The 16172-nt window shown below is 38.0% G+C and overlaps 1 protein-coding gene across 4 annotated transcripts in view; it reads left to right on the top strand.

Moving 5' to 3' along the window:
- The window catches only part of wt1a (WT1 transcription factor a), a 34444-nt gene extending 19282 nt beyond the window's left edge, over positions 1-15162 (top strand). For 2 of the 4 annotated variants that reach the window (XM_036152189.1, XM_036152184.1), the window contains 6 exons: positions 4689-4775; positions 5872-5971; positions 9211-9355; positions 11621-11710; positions 12102-12194; positions 12324-15162. In XM_036152189.1, coding sequence (XP_036008082.1) covers positions 4689-4775; positions 5872-5971; positions 9211-9355; positions 11621-11710; positions 12102-12194; positions 12324-12445 — 637 coding nt within the window. In that variant the 3' untranslated portion in view covers positions 12446-15162. Of the gene's footprint in view, positions 1-4688; positions 4776-5871; positions 5972-8692; positions 8763-9210; positions 9356-11620; positions 11711-12101; positions 12195-12323 lie in introns of those variants that run through there. The other 2 variants (XM_036152195.1, XM_036152187.1) reach the window with 2 other exon arrangements.
- The last annotated feature ends 1010 nt before the right edge of the window (positions 15163-16172 follow it).

The following is a 16172-nucleotide window of genomic DNA, read 5'->3' as shown; positions in this document are numbered from 1 at the left end:
GAACAGATGTGATAATTACTTTTTATTTGTTTTGTACCTCGTGTTTACTGTCTCTACACTTTGCCCGCTATTAAGAAGTCGCCGCTGTTCTTAACAGAAATACTCGTGATTGTCTCCAGATAGGCCAAAATAAAATAACAAGGCTTTTATCTGGAACAAATAAATACATAATAGATATTATTGTGTTCTTTGTACTATTGATCGCCAGTCACTTTACTTTGGACTTATGACTGTACGTGGCATTGCTTTTCTTTTAAATTTCCATCTAAATTTAGCTGGAGTCTTACTGTCTTTTGCTTATCGGGAACATTTCATGAATCGGAAAACTTCAGAATGCTCTTCTGGGTTTTTTTTCCTGCCCTGCAAAAAATGCTTAGGAAACACATTTGAAATCCCTCAAGTATTAGCCTCCAATGTTTAGACAAACCTTAAAGCTTGCGCTATGAACAGTATGTCAGCGTGACCTGCAGAGCTGGTCAAAGTCTGTGCCGCCTCACAAACGCCTTTCTACTCTGAGCCAACAAGCATTCATCCCCAGTTAACCAACAAATGTGTTTTGTCTTTAGGATGTTTTTGTACATCTTACAAATCAGCATTTTTATGTAAAAAAAAAAAAGAAAAAGAAAAAGAAAAAAAAAAGGCAGTGGTTGGGGATTTTTATTGGTGATGCTTCAGATTTGTGCTGCAGATCCAGCTGTCTGTTTAGGCAGTGATGGGCAGCAGCCGAAGGGAAAGAGAAGGGGAGGATGAGGAGGAAGAGGATGGAGGATGGCAACATGAGGAGGAGACGGTCACCGAAGATAAGGAGAGGCAGGCCGAAGAGAAAGACACGAGGAAGAGGAAGCGTAGGGGAGTTGAGCATAGTGTGGAGGAGCACACAGGTCTATTTCCAGGCTTTAAATAACTCATAAATGGTGAACCACACCCATCTTTGCTTCACATATTTAATCTGAAACCTCAGACGGAATATCTTAGATGCCTGCTTGCTGAATCGTTTACTTACAGAAACTTCATACTTTTTACTACCCTCTTTTGTCAATAGGAATATATTTAGTCTGCATTTATTTCTCCATATCCTACCTTCATGAGTTTGTAGCATACGGAGAGAAGGATCTTTGACCATTCTTTGCACAACACGGCGACTCTCTAGTGCTTTGCGTGTTTATTCTCTTTTGAACTCTTAACAATTAGAGTAGCCAGGTGAATAGCATACTTATTTGCACCAATCCAATCATGTTGAAAATGTTTATGGTAAATGGCCGGTACTTGTATAGGGGTTTATCAAGGGCGAGGACCCCGAAGTGCTATATGATACATTTAGTCATTCACTCATATATTCACACGCAGACGGTGGTGAGCTACATTGTAGCCACAGCTGGAGTAGACTGTCTGTCTGTCTGTCTGTCTGTCTGCCTCAGCGCCAATCTGACCGCAGGCAGCAGGCAAAGCAGCTGAAGTGTCTTGGCCAAGGACACGACTGAGATGGACGGAGCAGGTGTTTGAACCGGCAACCCACCGGTTACAAGACAAACTCGCAGCTCCTGTGCCACTGTCATCCCTCAACATACATTTCAAAGTTTCTTTATTGTCACCGCATGTTACCGTGGTGAAATTTCTTTTTTGGACACTCCAGCTAGGAGAACACATAAAAGACAAACAAACAAACAAGCAGACGATGAACAAGGGTTACAGTGTTTTTTTCACATTACAAAACATTAAAAAAATGAATAAAAAGATGAAGATTCAAAAGTTTGTATCAGAGTCCGAGGGCTTTGGTATCGGTTCCTTTGTGAGTGGTAGAGCTATGATGTATGAATTAGTTGTCCTTCAGGAGTCACAGATGTTTATATATATATATATATATATATATATATATATATATATATATATATATATATATATATATATATATATATATATATATATATATAGGCCTATATGTGTGTGTGTATACTGAAAATATATTTCAATTTAATTCAATTTTATTTATATAGCGCCAATTCATGAAACATGTCATCTCAAGGCTCTTTACAAAGTCAAATTCAATCAGATTATACAGATTGGTCAAAAATGTTCCTATTTCTATTGAACCTTTTTGTATATTGTACTTGAGATATGTTCATTGAGAGCAAAAGGGAACCAAAGTCATTTTCCTTGTTGTAAGAAGCAACTCGGCGATTAAACCTGATTCTCATTCAGTTTACCTCTCTGGTTTTCTGCATGATTTTATAATTACTCTGGAGGAAAATTGATTTTACGAACATTTTTCCATTGTTGCTTCTCCATATTCTGCCAATTTACCCTATGGAGACTCACATTCAGTTTTCTGGTATACATTTTTTTTTTTTTTAGCATTTAACAGTTTTGTATTTCTTAAAAGAACTCACCATGATCATGCTGACTGAATACGACTAACTTGGAGGACAAGTCCTCAAAGACCAATTTAAAGTCTTGTTGGGGTTACAGGTACCAATAATTGCATTAACGGAAGTTTCTCTGATTTTGACATCCTGTGGATAGCAGGTCTTTGGTAATGGTAAAATACATCTTGGAGTGGGATTTACTTATTTATTTATTGGTGTCGTGTCAGGCAATGTGGCAATAAAATTGTTCTCTTAAAGAGAGCTCTTAAAAAGAGCCCAACAGATTTTACTTTCACAATTGGAGCCTTATATACATGCAAGAAGCTTTATTAGCTGGGACTATTTCATGTTCAATGGGCACTGAAACGGGAATGTAGAAGAGGTAAAAAAAGGAGAGAAACAGATGAGACAAAATGGTAAAAGGTAGAAAAGGTGAATGAGAAAGAAGAGAGGAAAGGGAGAGGGCAAGATAACACCATCTGAGTCAGCTTCTGCAACAGAAACATGTTGCTCATGGTGTTTGAGATCTTTGGGCAGAAAAATCACACGCAGCACCATTCCTGAAATTGTCTTTTTACTAAAACATATCTTTTTTTTCTGGATGTACATCATATTTGCGTCTGTGTGGCGTGCACATTACGTGTTTCTCAGAACCTGCCATTCAAATGCTGCACGTTAAATCGTTAAATCCAATTTAAGGAGCCCAACGCTACTGAATGGCCCATTTATGAATAAACTGAAATACTGACATACTTAGTCATAGACAAGACAAGGATCCTGCAGTTTGATCTAAACTCTGCTTAGGTGTCTGTCCTCCTCTCCCTGGGAAAGAAATGAGGCAGACAAAGAGCACCTTATGAAAGCTCAATTGTACGTCGTCCATTCCCACTGCAGCAGTACAGCCCTCCCATCCTCCTCCTTCGGATGGACACACTGAAATATAACACATTTTATAGACAGGAGTTTTCTGTTTGTCTGTGCGTGTTATCATACGAAGATACGGGAGGCGACTGCCAGCTGTGTCAAACACAGCAGGCTTTGTTCTGGCCTTTTCAGAAGGAAAACTGTAACAGAAAGTTTTCCTATGAGTAATTAAAAGGAGACTCTATTAATTAAAGGAACTACAAAAAAAAATCAAGCTTGGGCGACGATACTTTAAAAAAAAAACTTTAATCAAGAATAAGTTAAAAAGTTTTTGTTTCAGCTTTTTTTTTTTTGGTGGTAAGTGATATTAATAATTATTACCCTTTTATTATGTTTCATCCCAAATATGATTCAGAATATGTTTAATATGTTGTATAATTAATATATTAATTATATAAAAAAGAGCGATGCCTATGTGCCTGCTGTCCAAAAACCCATTTTTCTTGTCTGTTGCCCTCTGGTGGAGGATCTAAATACAACAGGTGGAAAGTTCCTGTTTATCCTGGCTTTTTAGATTTATTTGTATGTTTGTTTTTGTTGTTGTTGTAGTTGCTGTGTTTCTTATTTGGGGGGTGGGGGGGGGAGTACAAAAGGAGGACATTTATTTAAGAAATGTTTTTTAATTGAGTCCCATAATAAATAATTTCATATCATTAAATGTTTTTATCGAAAAACTGTGGCGAATACACACATACACCTTTATGTATAAAATCATTGATCCCATACCATAAAACATTTATATGTTATAACGTTTATATTTTAAAATATATTTTGTCCAAGCACACGATGAACAGTTCAGTATTTAAAGTGCAGAATTTTATGACTTATTTCTTGTATCAGGGATTGATGGGTAAACGAAGCAGACAGAATGGTCTCTTTATTAATTAGTTTACAGTTAGTATGCAAATAGTAAAAATTCATAATATGAATGCATTTTATATTTAACTCTTTACAGGCTCAGTCAAAGATACTAGGTTGCAAACATTTTAATTTAATTTTAAACGATGACAAAAGTAAAGCATTCAACATTTCTGGGTGAATATCTCTTGGTGACATTAGCTCAGAAGTTGCCAAGTGTGTAAAAAATGCAAAATAACTCCTAATTATGTTTTACAACGTAAAGTATATATTGAAAAGCTTTAATTATAATTGTTTCTAAATGTGTTATTAGCCACTCTCTCACTGCACAGCTGGTAGAACTATTGCCTTGCAACCAGAAGGTCCTGGGTTTGAAACCCACCCTGGGGTCTTTCTACGTGGATTTTTATGTCTCCCTGTGCAATGTGTGGATTCTCTCTGGGTATCCCTTGAAATCTGTCCTCAAGTGTGAGTGTGTACAAGCATTGTTGTTTGTCCTGTGTGTCTCTATGTCCCCCTCTGATGGACTGGCGACTTGTCCAGGCTGTACCCCACCTCTCACCCAATAGTCGCTGGAGACAGACATCCCAACAGCCACCTCTCCCCGTCTCACCCCCTCTACAAGGATAAGTGAGTGTAGAGAGTGGATGTATGAATATTTAAATGTCCTGACATTTTGTGTTGTATTTCTGGAGTTTTGGGGTTGCATCAACCCTCCTGGTTGCACTGTATCGTTCATGACCCTCTTAAAAACTTGGCAATAAGCTATTCCACTCAGCTGTGGGAGCAAGGACAGTTTTAAAAAAGCCTGCATGCCACCAACCGTTGAGAAATGTTGCTGGACACACCCAACCTGAGCATGTCTGCTGACCATGTCCACCACTTTATGAACATCTTATGACGACTACTTCCAGCAGGATAATGCAACATGTTACGAAGTTCAGATCGTTCCAAACAAACTTCTTGAACATTACAATGAGTCCGCTGTGTTACAATGGCTCCCCTGAGTCACCAGATCTCAATCTATTGAGTAATCCTGATACCAGCAAGGTGTGCCCAATCATCTGGCTACTCGGTGTAGCTTAAATTTTTTCTTTTTCTTTACGTCTGTGTGTTTGAAATTCATACTTTCTCCCCCCCTGTTTGATGAGGCCAAAACCCTTCAGGTCATCTTTTAGGCAGCTTTGACTTCTGGGTCCAAACGACTTTCTGAAAACCTGAAAAACACAGACAGCGGCGAAACAACCGCATTGCTGGGGGTTCTGACAAAACAACAGTGAAATATTTCCCCCCATTGCATGAAAACAAGCTACATCAAGAGTGAACTCTGGTCTGCGATTTGCATTAAAGGCATGTATGTGACAGGTTTTTGAATAACGTTGCCTCCCTGACCTTATCATACCCGCGCTCGATGAATGCAACCAGTGAAACATTGCTTCACGCTCCTACCAATCCGCCAACGTGGGTTAAATTTCCACTAAATTGTGCTCTTGATCTTCAGATCTGCTTTACATTCGATAAATTACACGGTTTCCCACATGCGTGCCTTTATAAGGAGCGCTTTAAATGTAAGGGTGTTAACGTAGCGAGAACAAACCCTCACTGACAAAAAGGTTTTTAGCTGAAATTCATTGACTGAATGGCTTTTGACTCTTCAAGCTGATGCAAAAATGTTCAGAAACCTCCGTCTCTCCTTGAACATGGCTGTCTGTCTGTGTGTTTTCAGCCATGCGCCGGGCTACGACAGCGACCCCAGCACGCCGATGGTGTACAGCTGCAGCACGCAGTACCGCATACACACGCACGGAGTCTTCAGGGGCATTCAGGTGGGACCCGCGCGTCTTTATTTATCGTCAGCAGGTCACCGTGTGGTCAGCGCTGTCTGCTGCACCTTGTTTTCTGTTCATGCACAGTGTCACACAATCATCCCGGAGCACGATGAAAACTCTGCAACAAGCAGTAGGAAAAAAAAAACACCACTGGGACGGTAAAAATATGCTTTTTTTTTAATGCGTGGAGATGAGGGGGCTAATGCAATGAGCAGGCCCCGTGTAAGGAGGAAGCACTGATATGTACGCAGGGCATGCACACAAACATGTAATGCACATGCACACCGCTTCTAAGACCAAGAGGATTCTTTTTTTTAAAAATAAATCCATTAGCAATGGAGAAACACATGCATAGAGTTAAAACTGCGCAGTGATTCAGTTTCCATACGACGATTCACATGTTAATAAATCATTAGATTTTAATTATCGTCTGTCAGCAACTCCTAAGGACAGGGAGCAGGAGATTCTCCAGACCTGCTTTTACTCCACAACAGAGATCTTTCTTTCACAGGCCTGTTTCATTTGTCATCCCGTTCCTTCCTCATCCTTTAAAGTCCAACCTCAGGACAAAAAGTATAAACAATAGCTCGCTCTCATGCCCCCTGAGGTATAATTTAGAAGCCGCTAAAAGGTGAGGTAAAAGATTGAGTCGGAGCAAAGTAACGTCAGGGTTGAAGTTTTATTACAGAGATTACCCAAATTCGCAGTCACTGCCGAAGAAAATACAAGTTTCTGTGTTTGTTTTCCTTTATGAATATGTTTGAAAAATTTGTATAATGGCGATTAAATGTATTGCTTCATAAAGCTGAAGCAGATCAGCTGGTGGACTCTTCCCAGTTAATGCGGAGTTCAAATGTGTTACATTATCAACTAAGGAGAGAAATGTTAAGCTCAGCCATTGCAGTTATGTGTGGATTACGAACACATAACTATTAAAAGACACAGATACACACAGTGCCATCAGGAGATATTTGCTCACTTACGTAATGGATTCTGTTTTTTGTCAAAAATAAAAGGGATTCAGTTCAATTTTATTTATATAGCGCCAATTCACAACACACGTCATATCAAGGCACTTTTCGAAGTCATCTTACGAGAAGGTTATCCGAACCAGCAGGTGAACATATGCAAATATAATTGGCCTATTTGTTCAATCATTGTTTAAAATTGAGTAATCACTGTTTTTTGGTTTAGTTTTACTAGTTACACACAGGCCACACCTGTGGGAAAAAGAAAATCACTTCAATAATAAAAACCTGTCTGACAGCATGAAGCCAGCTAAGGATCTCAAAAGGCAGCACATCAGGCCCAATTAAAGAGAAATTAAAGAACAGGTGAGAAACAGAATCACTGACATAAATCAGTCAGGAATGACCTACAGAGCGATTGCTATGGCTTTTGGAGTTTCACGGACCACAGAGATCCTTTATGCAATGGATGGAGCAGTGGCGAACCTTCCAAGGAGGGGCCGGCCTACCAAAATCACTCCAAGAGTCCATCGACCACTCATCAGAGAGATTACACAGGGTCGTTATGCGCCTGGTGTAAAACTAGCACAGCTGATTGAGGACTAAAAGCTCCCACTGTCAGTGAAACAGGGTGGTGGCAGTGTGATGATTTGGATCAGGGATCTGCATCTCCAGTCCTCAAGTCCCTCTGTCAGGCAAGATTTGGATGCATCCCTGCTCCAACACGCCTGAATCAAATGAACGGTTATTGGCCAGATCTTTGCAACACCTACTGACAAACCAAGAAGGTGTTACCGCGCTTTTATTCAGTTGTGTTGGAGCGGGGGTGCATCCAAAAGTCGCCGGACAGAGGGACTTGAGGACTGGAGTTGCCGTAATTGAAGGAAAACCATGAATTGAGCTGTTTACTAGAAAATTCAGGAGGCCCTCAGTATGTGACTGATATGGTAACTCAAGCACATTTGGGCTAAAATAAAGATTTTCTTTTCAACTCCAGACTTGAATTCAACTGAAGTGCTGGGGCATGACTTTAAACAAGTTTTTCATCTTCAAAAAAAAACCAAAACAAACAAAAAAAAAAACCTCAGGCTGTTTTTATATGATGTCAATATCTGACGTAAAAATTTAAACAGAACAGCGTTAGGGGGCTTTTTCACTGCTGTGGATTTAATAAACATGTATTATAGTCTCAAGATTCAATTTGCTGGTGAAGATTCTCAGTCATCCAGGTCATGGTCATTCCAAAAAAAGTAAAAAACAAAGCAACTGGACTTACGGAAAACAAGTCCAGTTGCTTTGTTTTTTTATTTTTTTTGGAATCTCAAGATGCAGTTAAACCAGTTCTTAAAATGTTTAAATAATCAATAACACAAACACACTTTAGCAATCATTCTATATGAAAGTCATTTGCATAAAGTGCATAAAGGTTGCATAAAGTGTTTTAGTCCCTGTTTGTCAACGTTTTTTCTGTATCGTATCAAATCTTAGTGGGTTAAACTGTATATATAAATGTGAAATCATGTATAGCTTTAGCTAAAAAGCTGGACATGATTTAGGATGTACAGCTCTGATGGAGAAAGCCTGTGTGACCATTCAGCTCCAGCAAACGTTGGTTCAATGTAAACCAATCTATTGATAACTAACAACAGCGTTTATTCAAATGAACAAATCCACACGCATAGCATTTCAGGTGCTAACAGTGCTAGCTGCGACAGCCGCTCACTCTCCCTGGTCATTACGCTAAATGCTGCGGAAATTGAAAGCAGATGGCTGGAAGCAGGGGGAGACGGAGGCTGTGCGGAGGGAGAGGCGGAGAAACGGAAAGTGTTGAAAGACTGAAGACATTTTGAGAATAGAGAGATAAAGGAGGGTCATGTTGTGTGTGTACGAGTCAGAACAGAGGATGTTAAATTGTGTTATTCTCCTCCAGCGACGCCTGAAATGAGGAGTGGGGCTCTCTGAGAGGGGGTCTGCCTAAAAGGCGTGACTAACTGCTCCCTTTGGGATGCAGTCATTCTGGGGTCATTTTACTGCTAATTCCCATCTCATGAATATATGACTATTTCATTGTGATGTTCCCCAAACAGATCACATGCTCCTAATTTACACACAGGCTGTATTTATTAGACTCTTCTTTTAATTACATTTCACTCCTTTGGTTATTGATGGCTTCAAAGTATTGGTTAATTTCACCTTGAACAATTTTAGCTTTGAAAAAAAAAACAGTTTGCTCTGTTTTTTTTTTTGTCTTTTTATTGTTGGTTGCAGGATGTGCGGCGGGTTCCCAGCATCGCTCCAGCCATAGTGCGATCAGAGACCAGCGAAAAGCGTCCGTTCATGTGTGCTTACCCGGGATGTAACAAGCGCTACTTCAAGCTGTCGCATCTACAAATGCACGGTCGTAAGCATACAGGTAACAACTAAAGTTCAATAGTGGTACAGTTGCATTTATTACGCGATTTTATAACGCCAAAACTGCTTTTCCACAACTATCCCTTATCCTTTCTGCTGCTGCTAGGAAACGTCTAATTTAAAACATAATGATAAAACTGTTTTCTATTTGATCTGATGCAAATTGAGCTACAACGCCACTATAGGGTGTATATATTTTATAAGATATTGATAAGGCCAGAGTTTGCAGCTCCCTGCTTCACTTTAACACCAGCCTCTGAAACGAGGATGTCCAACATGCGGCCCTGGGGCCATTTGCAGCCCTTGGATGATTTTCTGTGGCCTCTGACCTCGATTAAAGAACGGTACGAAATTGTCCCTGCAGCAGAGGTATTTGATGGAAGGCATTTGAGATTTTCTTTAAAGTGTTTCTTCCTAAATTATCTCAAAATAAAAAAGATGTTTTTAAAAACCAAAGGTTTCAACTTTTACTAGCTATGTTTTTTCTTATTATTAAAAGATTGTATTTAAAGTCCAAGTATTTGAAAATGAACCACAGACATCCAGCAACAGTTCGTAAAATAAAGACTTGAGCGTATTGATTCATTAACAAAATTTAACAAAACACAACAACTTTTTAAAATTAAGAGTGATTCCTTAATTAATTCTAGCTGATGGGAATAGAAAAAATGAAAAACTAGAAACTGCATGCTTTTCCTGTGAATCTGTGGCACCTCTTTTAAGTTTCGGATCTACAATGATTTACAGATACCTCTTCTATAAAAATCAGACTCCCTGTTTTGTTTGTTTTTTTATTAAAATATTTCATCTTTCAACAAAGAAATCCTGAATTATTGTTATATTTTTAATAAAAAACAAACAAACAAATGTTTGCCGTGAATACTTTTAATTTTGCAGATGTGGCCCACTTGGCCAAAGGTTTGGACATCACCATCTCCGGTACAGATGTGTAGAAAGCATTCAAGTAAATTAGTCTTCTATTGCATAATTTATAGTATGATCTTATTCTAAACATGTTTTCAACTCAAAATTAATCTTTTGAAAGTGTTTATTCAGTTCCAACATTGAAAACAAATTTGGATTAAAACCTTTTAGAAAATAAATGTAACCTAAACAGCTTTGTACTTAAAAACAAAACAGACAAGAGTTTAAGTAATCTCACTTATGGGTTCCTCTGTTCCAAGAGTATAAATGTCAGTTAATTCATTCATTCAGTCATTCATTCATTCATTCATTCATTCATTCATCCATCCATCCATCTATGCATCCATCTATGCATCCATCTCTCTCTGGCATCACTCAAAGGCTGATTTCACTTAGCCACTCTTAAAAATCAGAAAGACAGGAAAACATGCCATTCATAAGGCATATGTGTGTTTTTCTTCATGAGTAACAAAATGAATACCATAACTTTGCTGCTTGCCTAAAGGTTGCCGTGTCAAGACAAGGAGAACTGTGGGTAAGGGAGGTATAGGTAATTTTCAAAGTTCACTGGTGAAGAACGGCTGCAGAGAGTTGCATCAAGTTCCTGTGAAAACCCATCGATATGCTAAAACAAGTCACCCTTTCCTCGTTAAGTATGGTGGAGGAATTGTGATGCTGGGGGCTGTTTTTCCTGCAACACGGGGAACCTTTTTAGAGTAAAGGGACTAAATGTTACATGTTGTTTTCCTAGTGACTGACATTCATTAATCTCGCTCACAAACACACACCCGATACGTAGATTGGTGGGCAACTTAGGGTCAGATGCCTTTCCAAGGGGTGCATTGACATGTAGTATGAAGAAGCTGGAATCAAACCCTCAACCCCCCGAACACTTGAAAATAACAACACATTTTAATTAAAATCTGTTAAAAAATTTTACATTGAGTTCTTATTGTGTCTGTCAGTGTGATAATAGGATTACAGTAGTTGAAATTGATTTATGTTATTAAATATAGGTACATATGTGCAATTAGTTAAGTTTTTTCCCCACTGAACAAATGTATCCAAATTAAAGGTTAGATTTGTATACAAAAAAACTTCTGCAACAAATGATGGTTGTTTATTTTAGATTCTTTGTTCATCTGTAGAGTTGGTGCCAATTAATGTAGATGGAGTCGCAAACTCTAACCGTGACCGTTTGAAAAGCGGTTGTGAGATCGTATTTGTGGAGAAATAAGTTGAACATCAGTCTGTGATTATATGTAATCAATCTGCGATACTTAAAATAAATGAATCTAGCATTAAATTACAATTCCTCCTCATTTCCCTTTTGTTTTCCCAGGGGAGAAACCGTACCGATGTGACTTCACAGACTGCGGCCGCAGTTTTTCCCGCTCCGACCAGCTGAAAAGGCACCAGAGGAGGCACACAGGTTTGAACCATTTTGCTCATTTGATTTCCAAGCATTTCTTTGCTTTCCCTGTTGTTTCCTTCACTCCTTCTCCTGTTGCTCATCTCTGCTCTTTGCATGACACCTGGCTTATGAACAGTCAGATTGCATTTTTTTTGTTTTGTTTTAAACAGTGATAGACGTTAACAAATGAAAGATGAAGTTGCTAAATGCTGGCCAAACTTTGGAATGGCTTCCCTGCAAGCCTCTGCTCTACTGTTTTTTTTTTTTCTTTCTCTCTCTGTGTGTTTGTGTGTGTGTATGTGTGTGTGCGTGCGTGCTTGTTTGTTTGTGTTGTTGAACTTTTCTGAAATTTCTTCTGACCCGTTGGTGTGTTTGAACGTGTGCGCATGCTTATTGTACATGTGTTTAGGAGTTAGACCATTCGAATGCGAGACGTGTCAGAGAAAGTTCTCTCGGTCTGACCACCTTAAGACACACACACGGACTCATACAGGTAAAACAAGTGCGTAAAACTTTTATTTTTCCATCTTCATCCATTTGACGTCTAAATATTTGTTACAGACCTGTCGGAGAGAGCTCGATGTAATAACGCCACCCTTTGTTTCTCACCTTCCCCGTCCTCCTGTCTCAGGCGAGAAGCCGTTTAACTGTCGGTGGCCGAACTGCCAGAAGAAGTTCGCCCGGAGCGACGAGTTGGTGCGGCACCACAACATGCACCAGAGGAACCTCACCAAGCTCCAGATCTCCATCTGAGCCACAGTTTTAAACACGCAGCTTACTCCTGATGTGGAAGTGAAATTCTCTGAGCAGTCCATAGAGTCCGACTGAAGAGTTATCATTTTAGATTACATAAAAAAAACAAAAAAAACGTTTTAAAGCTTCAGAATCTCAACAAAACTGTCCGTTGGCATCAGTCCTGGCTTTTCTCTATTATTGTCATGAATTGTTGTGGTTTGAAAACCTTCTTTAGACTTTGTGGCTTACAATACTGTGCAGAATTGTTAAACCATCTACCGTTCTATATACTTTTCCTTGGATTATTTTAAAGTCATGAGGATGAATATTTCTCAAGGATTTCTTTTTTTTTAAAGGTAAATCAAATTGATCTTATTCCTGTAGGTTTTTTTAAAAGAAGAAAAAGAAAAACAGGCAATGAAAGACCAAAAATAAAAGTTTCAGCTGCCTGAGACTATCACCGGAGAACTGGCTCTGCCTTTCCACCAAGTCTTTGTTGGTACAGAAGTAAAAACTGTGACAACCTTTTTTTTTTAAACTCAACATAGTTTAGTTTGAATTCTAATCAAAACACTAACCTTAAGATTTAATAAAAACCTATTTGTTCAATATTACCCATCATACAGGCGAGTTGGGGTGTTAATTACAGTATAAAACCACAATGGCTCTTAATAACTTTGGCTAAGAATGATTAGTGGAGCACCTGCCAAATAATGAAAAATGTTTTTAAATATAGATATAAGCTGTTTGGGCAGTGTTTCAGTTGTTTTTTTGGGTTTTATTTTGAAAACTGCTAAATAAATGCATTTAATTATCACCAGTAATATTTAATATATCTTTTTTAACGTCATTTGGTCAGAAACTGTGCTTTTTTTTGACATCATGTTCTACAAATACCAACGTTCCAAAGAAGAAAATGTATTCATTGTCTTGAAACACTTTGAAAAAAGTGTTTTTCTTCACTTTAAAACCTAGCAATAGAAACTAAATTGGGGTATTTTAAAAATCACAGCAAACATTTCAGCTTTTATTTAGCGGGGCTGATGGTGAAAAAAGGTCAGTGGGTTGTGAAAGTTACAGAAACCTGATTTAAAGTGTAAAATATAATTGTAACGCTGTGCATTAACAATTGTTGTGATGTGGCCAAAAGGCAACTTGGAACTGGGAACCACATTGAACAGAATTAGGGTCCAATATAAATTTTTTATTAAAATAATTATTCTTTAGATTTGGGCATTTTTTATGATTTATTTAGCCATTTCTACAAAATACAAAGCTAAATAAAATGTTGTCCACTGTTAAAATGCAAAGTCCCAAATGGTTTATTAGTGAGTAAGAAATTATTGCAGATTAGGACAAAAAGTCAATATATGGTTAGGGGATGAACTGTTGAAGGTGAAGCTGTTCCAAAGACATCACAATAAAAGCCTGTTTTTCACGCCCAGAAAAGCTCTAAAATATTGAAAAAAGCACCAACTCTATCCCTAAATTCTTATAAAAAAAATATATATCTATTTAGTGTTTATTTTCAATGCAATCTTAGACAGCAGGTAATCTCACATCACCCTGTGTGAGTTAAAAAAATGCTGCAGAAATGAAAATTCTTACTGATCATTAAAAAAAATAAAATTCGTCATAGATGTACAAATTGTGTTTTTCCAAGCTCTTCGCAACATATAAATGCTTTTGTCCCAAATTTAGTAACTGATGTTTGGTCTTTTCTTGAAATTAAATGCAATGTCAGCCAGTCCCTACAAGTTACTAGAGAAATGTGTTGTTGTTTTTTTTATACAGATGTCTCCAAATCCAAAACTCACAACATCGTACGTATGAAAACTTTGTGGAAATGTTAGCAACATCTTAATCTGCTTGTATTTACTGTAAAAGACCTTCATAAATGTTCTCACCTTGACTAAATGAAACATTTCATAATGTCTTCCGGAGATGAGGTCGAATGTTCATTGTCCATCAGCTTTGCACCTTTTTGGATGTTGTAGATATCTCTAATGTGGAACTACTTTGGAAACAGTGGCAGTTTTTTGTTAAGGGCAGTTGCCCAGGGTGTAATTAGTGAGGGGGGGGCAAGATCCTTTTTGTCTCTGTTGGGGAACAGATGAAAGGTATCGCCCATGGCAGCATTCATGCAACAACCGCCACTGTTTGGAAAGGCTTATTTATTTTCTCATAGTCGACAACAATTGCTTTCACTGGAACTGTTTGAAGAAGAGGAGATCTCACTCTATCTTTCTATGTAAAAAAAAAAAAAAAACATCTTAATTTTCAGAATACACAGCTAAAGCTAGCTTTTAACCAGAACTGGTTACTTCTTATCTCGTGTTTGCAGACAAAACATGCAAAAAGATGCCTCTAAGGTATTTATAAAGTGACCTTTTTCATTTAAAGTAATGTGATAATGTTTTTCTAACTTGTCTCTGTGGTGTGTAAATATTACAGAACTTTGGCGTCTTGTTCAGGCTTTAAAATGTGTCTGCTGGGTCGCACTGGCTCTGTGGCCGGGTTGTTATGGTCGAGGTGTAAATAATTCTTCTTCACCATGTTAACTGAGCTTTTTCCGTGAAGGAAAAGATATAAGTTAATTGACTTTTTTTTTCTTTAGTTGGATCCAGGAACTGTTGTTATGTTCTAATTATATTTGAGTTACACAAAAAAGGCAACTGTTGGTGAAATGTTTTGTATCCAGAAGTGTGAGATAATAAAACGATGCTGTCATTTTGGTTTTTTGGACTAATTTCGTGGAGTAAAAGCTTGGAGTCTAACATTTATTATTATTTTTTTGTCTATTTTGTAGTTTAAATAAATTCTTTAATAGTCCTTGATATAGGTAAAAAAATAAATTCTTGTTCACAGACTGGAAATAACAATTTTCATGATTTTTTTTGACAATTAGAAGCCAAACTAAATAATCATTTTCAAAATCTTGAGAACATATTAGCCAGTCTCTCCCTAGTTTTCCCCCAATACTGTGATGTGACAGATTTTTATTGCTTTTTTTGTTACATTAAATTTTCTTAGATCAGTGAAAAATGCAAAAATGACACTTTCAAATGACGATTTCATTTAATGGGAGGAAACGATATCCAAACTCAACCTAATGACTGCTAAGTGCCATCAAGAATTTGCCAAAACTGTCAATGGCGACATTATGTAGCGGTAGAGGAATTCTGGCCCATTCTTCATTGCAAAAATGTTTTATTTTAGAAGCATAGATAGGTTTTTCAAGATGAACAGTACATTTAAGTCCAGGCACTTCAAAACCTTTTTAGCCTTTCAGAGGTGGACTTGCTGCTATGCAGTCATAGATCTCAATTACTTTGATTTTAATTGATTCTTGGATTTCTTTGGATCAGCGTTGGATGTATAGTGTTTGGATCATTTTCAGCCTACTTTGTGTTGGCGGCAAGTTCCATTTAAGTGATTTCAGAGGTCTGGTTGTTACCTAACATTCAAGCCAAAACGCAGTATGTTTTAAAAGGTGTATTGAAAAAAATGCAGTAGATAACAGGCAGGAGATGGCTGACAGGGTATAAGAGAACAGTCCAGACTTGACCAGAATATTCAGGTTGATGGCTCAACCGAGTGGGCAGACTTGACAAGCACACAGGCACTGGGAATCCTTTCATAGTGAGCACAGCTCACTTATAGAAAAGCCAGGGTGTGGCAGGCTGAGCACATGAGAACTGGGAGCAGTATACAGGCATAGCAAACAAGACGTTCTGGCAGGGAA

Source organism: Fundulus heteroclitus, chromosome 2 (genome assembly GCF_011125445.2).
Source record: "Fundulus heteroclitus isolate FHET01 chromosome 2, MU-UCD_Fhet_4.1, whole genome shotgun sequence".
NCBI lineage: Eukaryota > Metazoa > Chordata > Actinopteri > Cyprinodontiformes > Fundulidae > Fundulus > Fundulus heteroclitus.
This window is presented reverse-complemented; position numbering and strand designations above follow the sequence as displayed.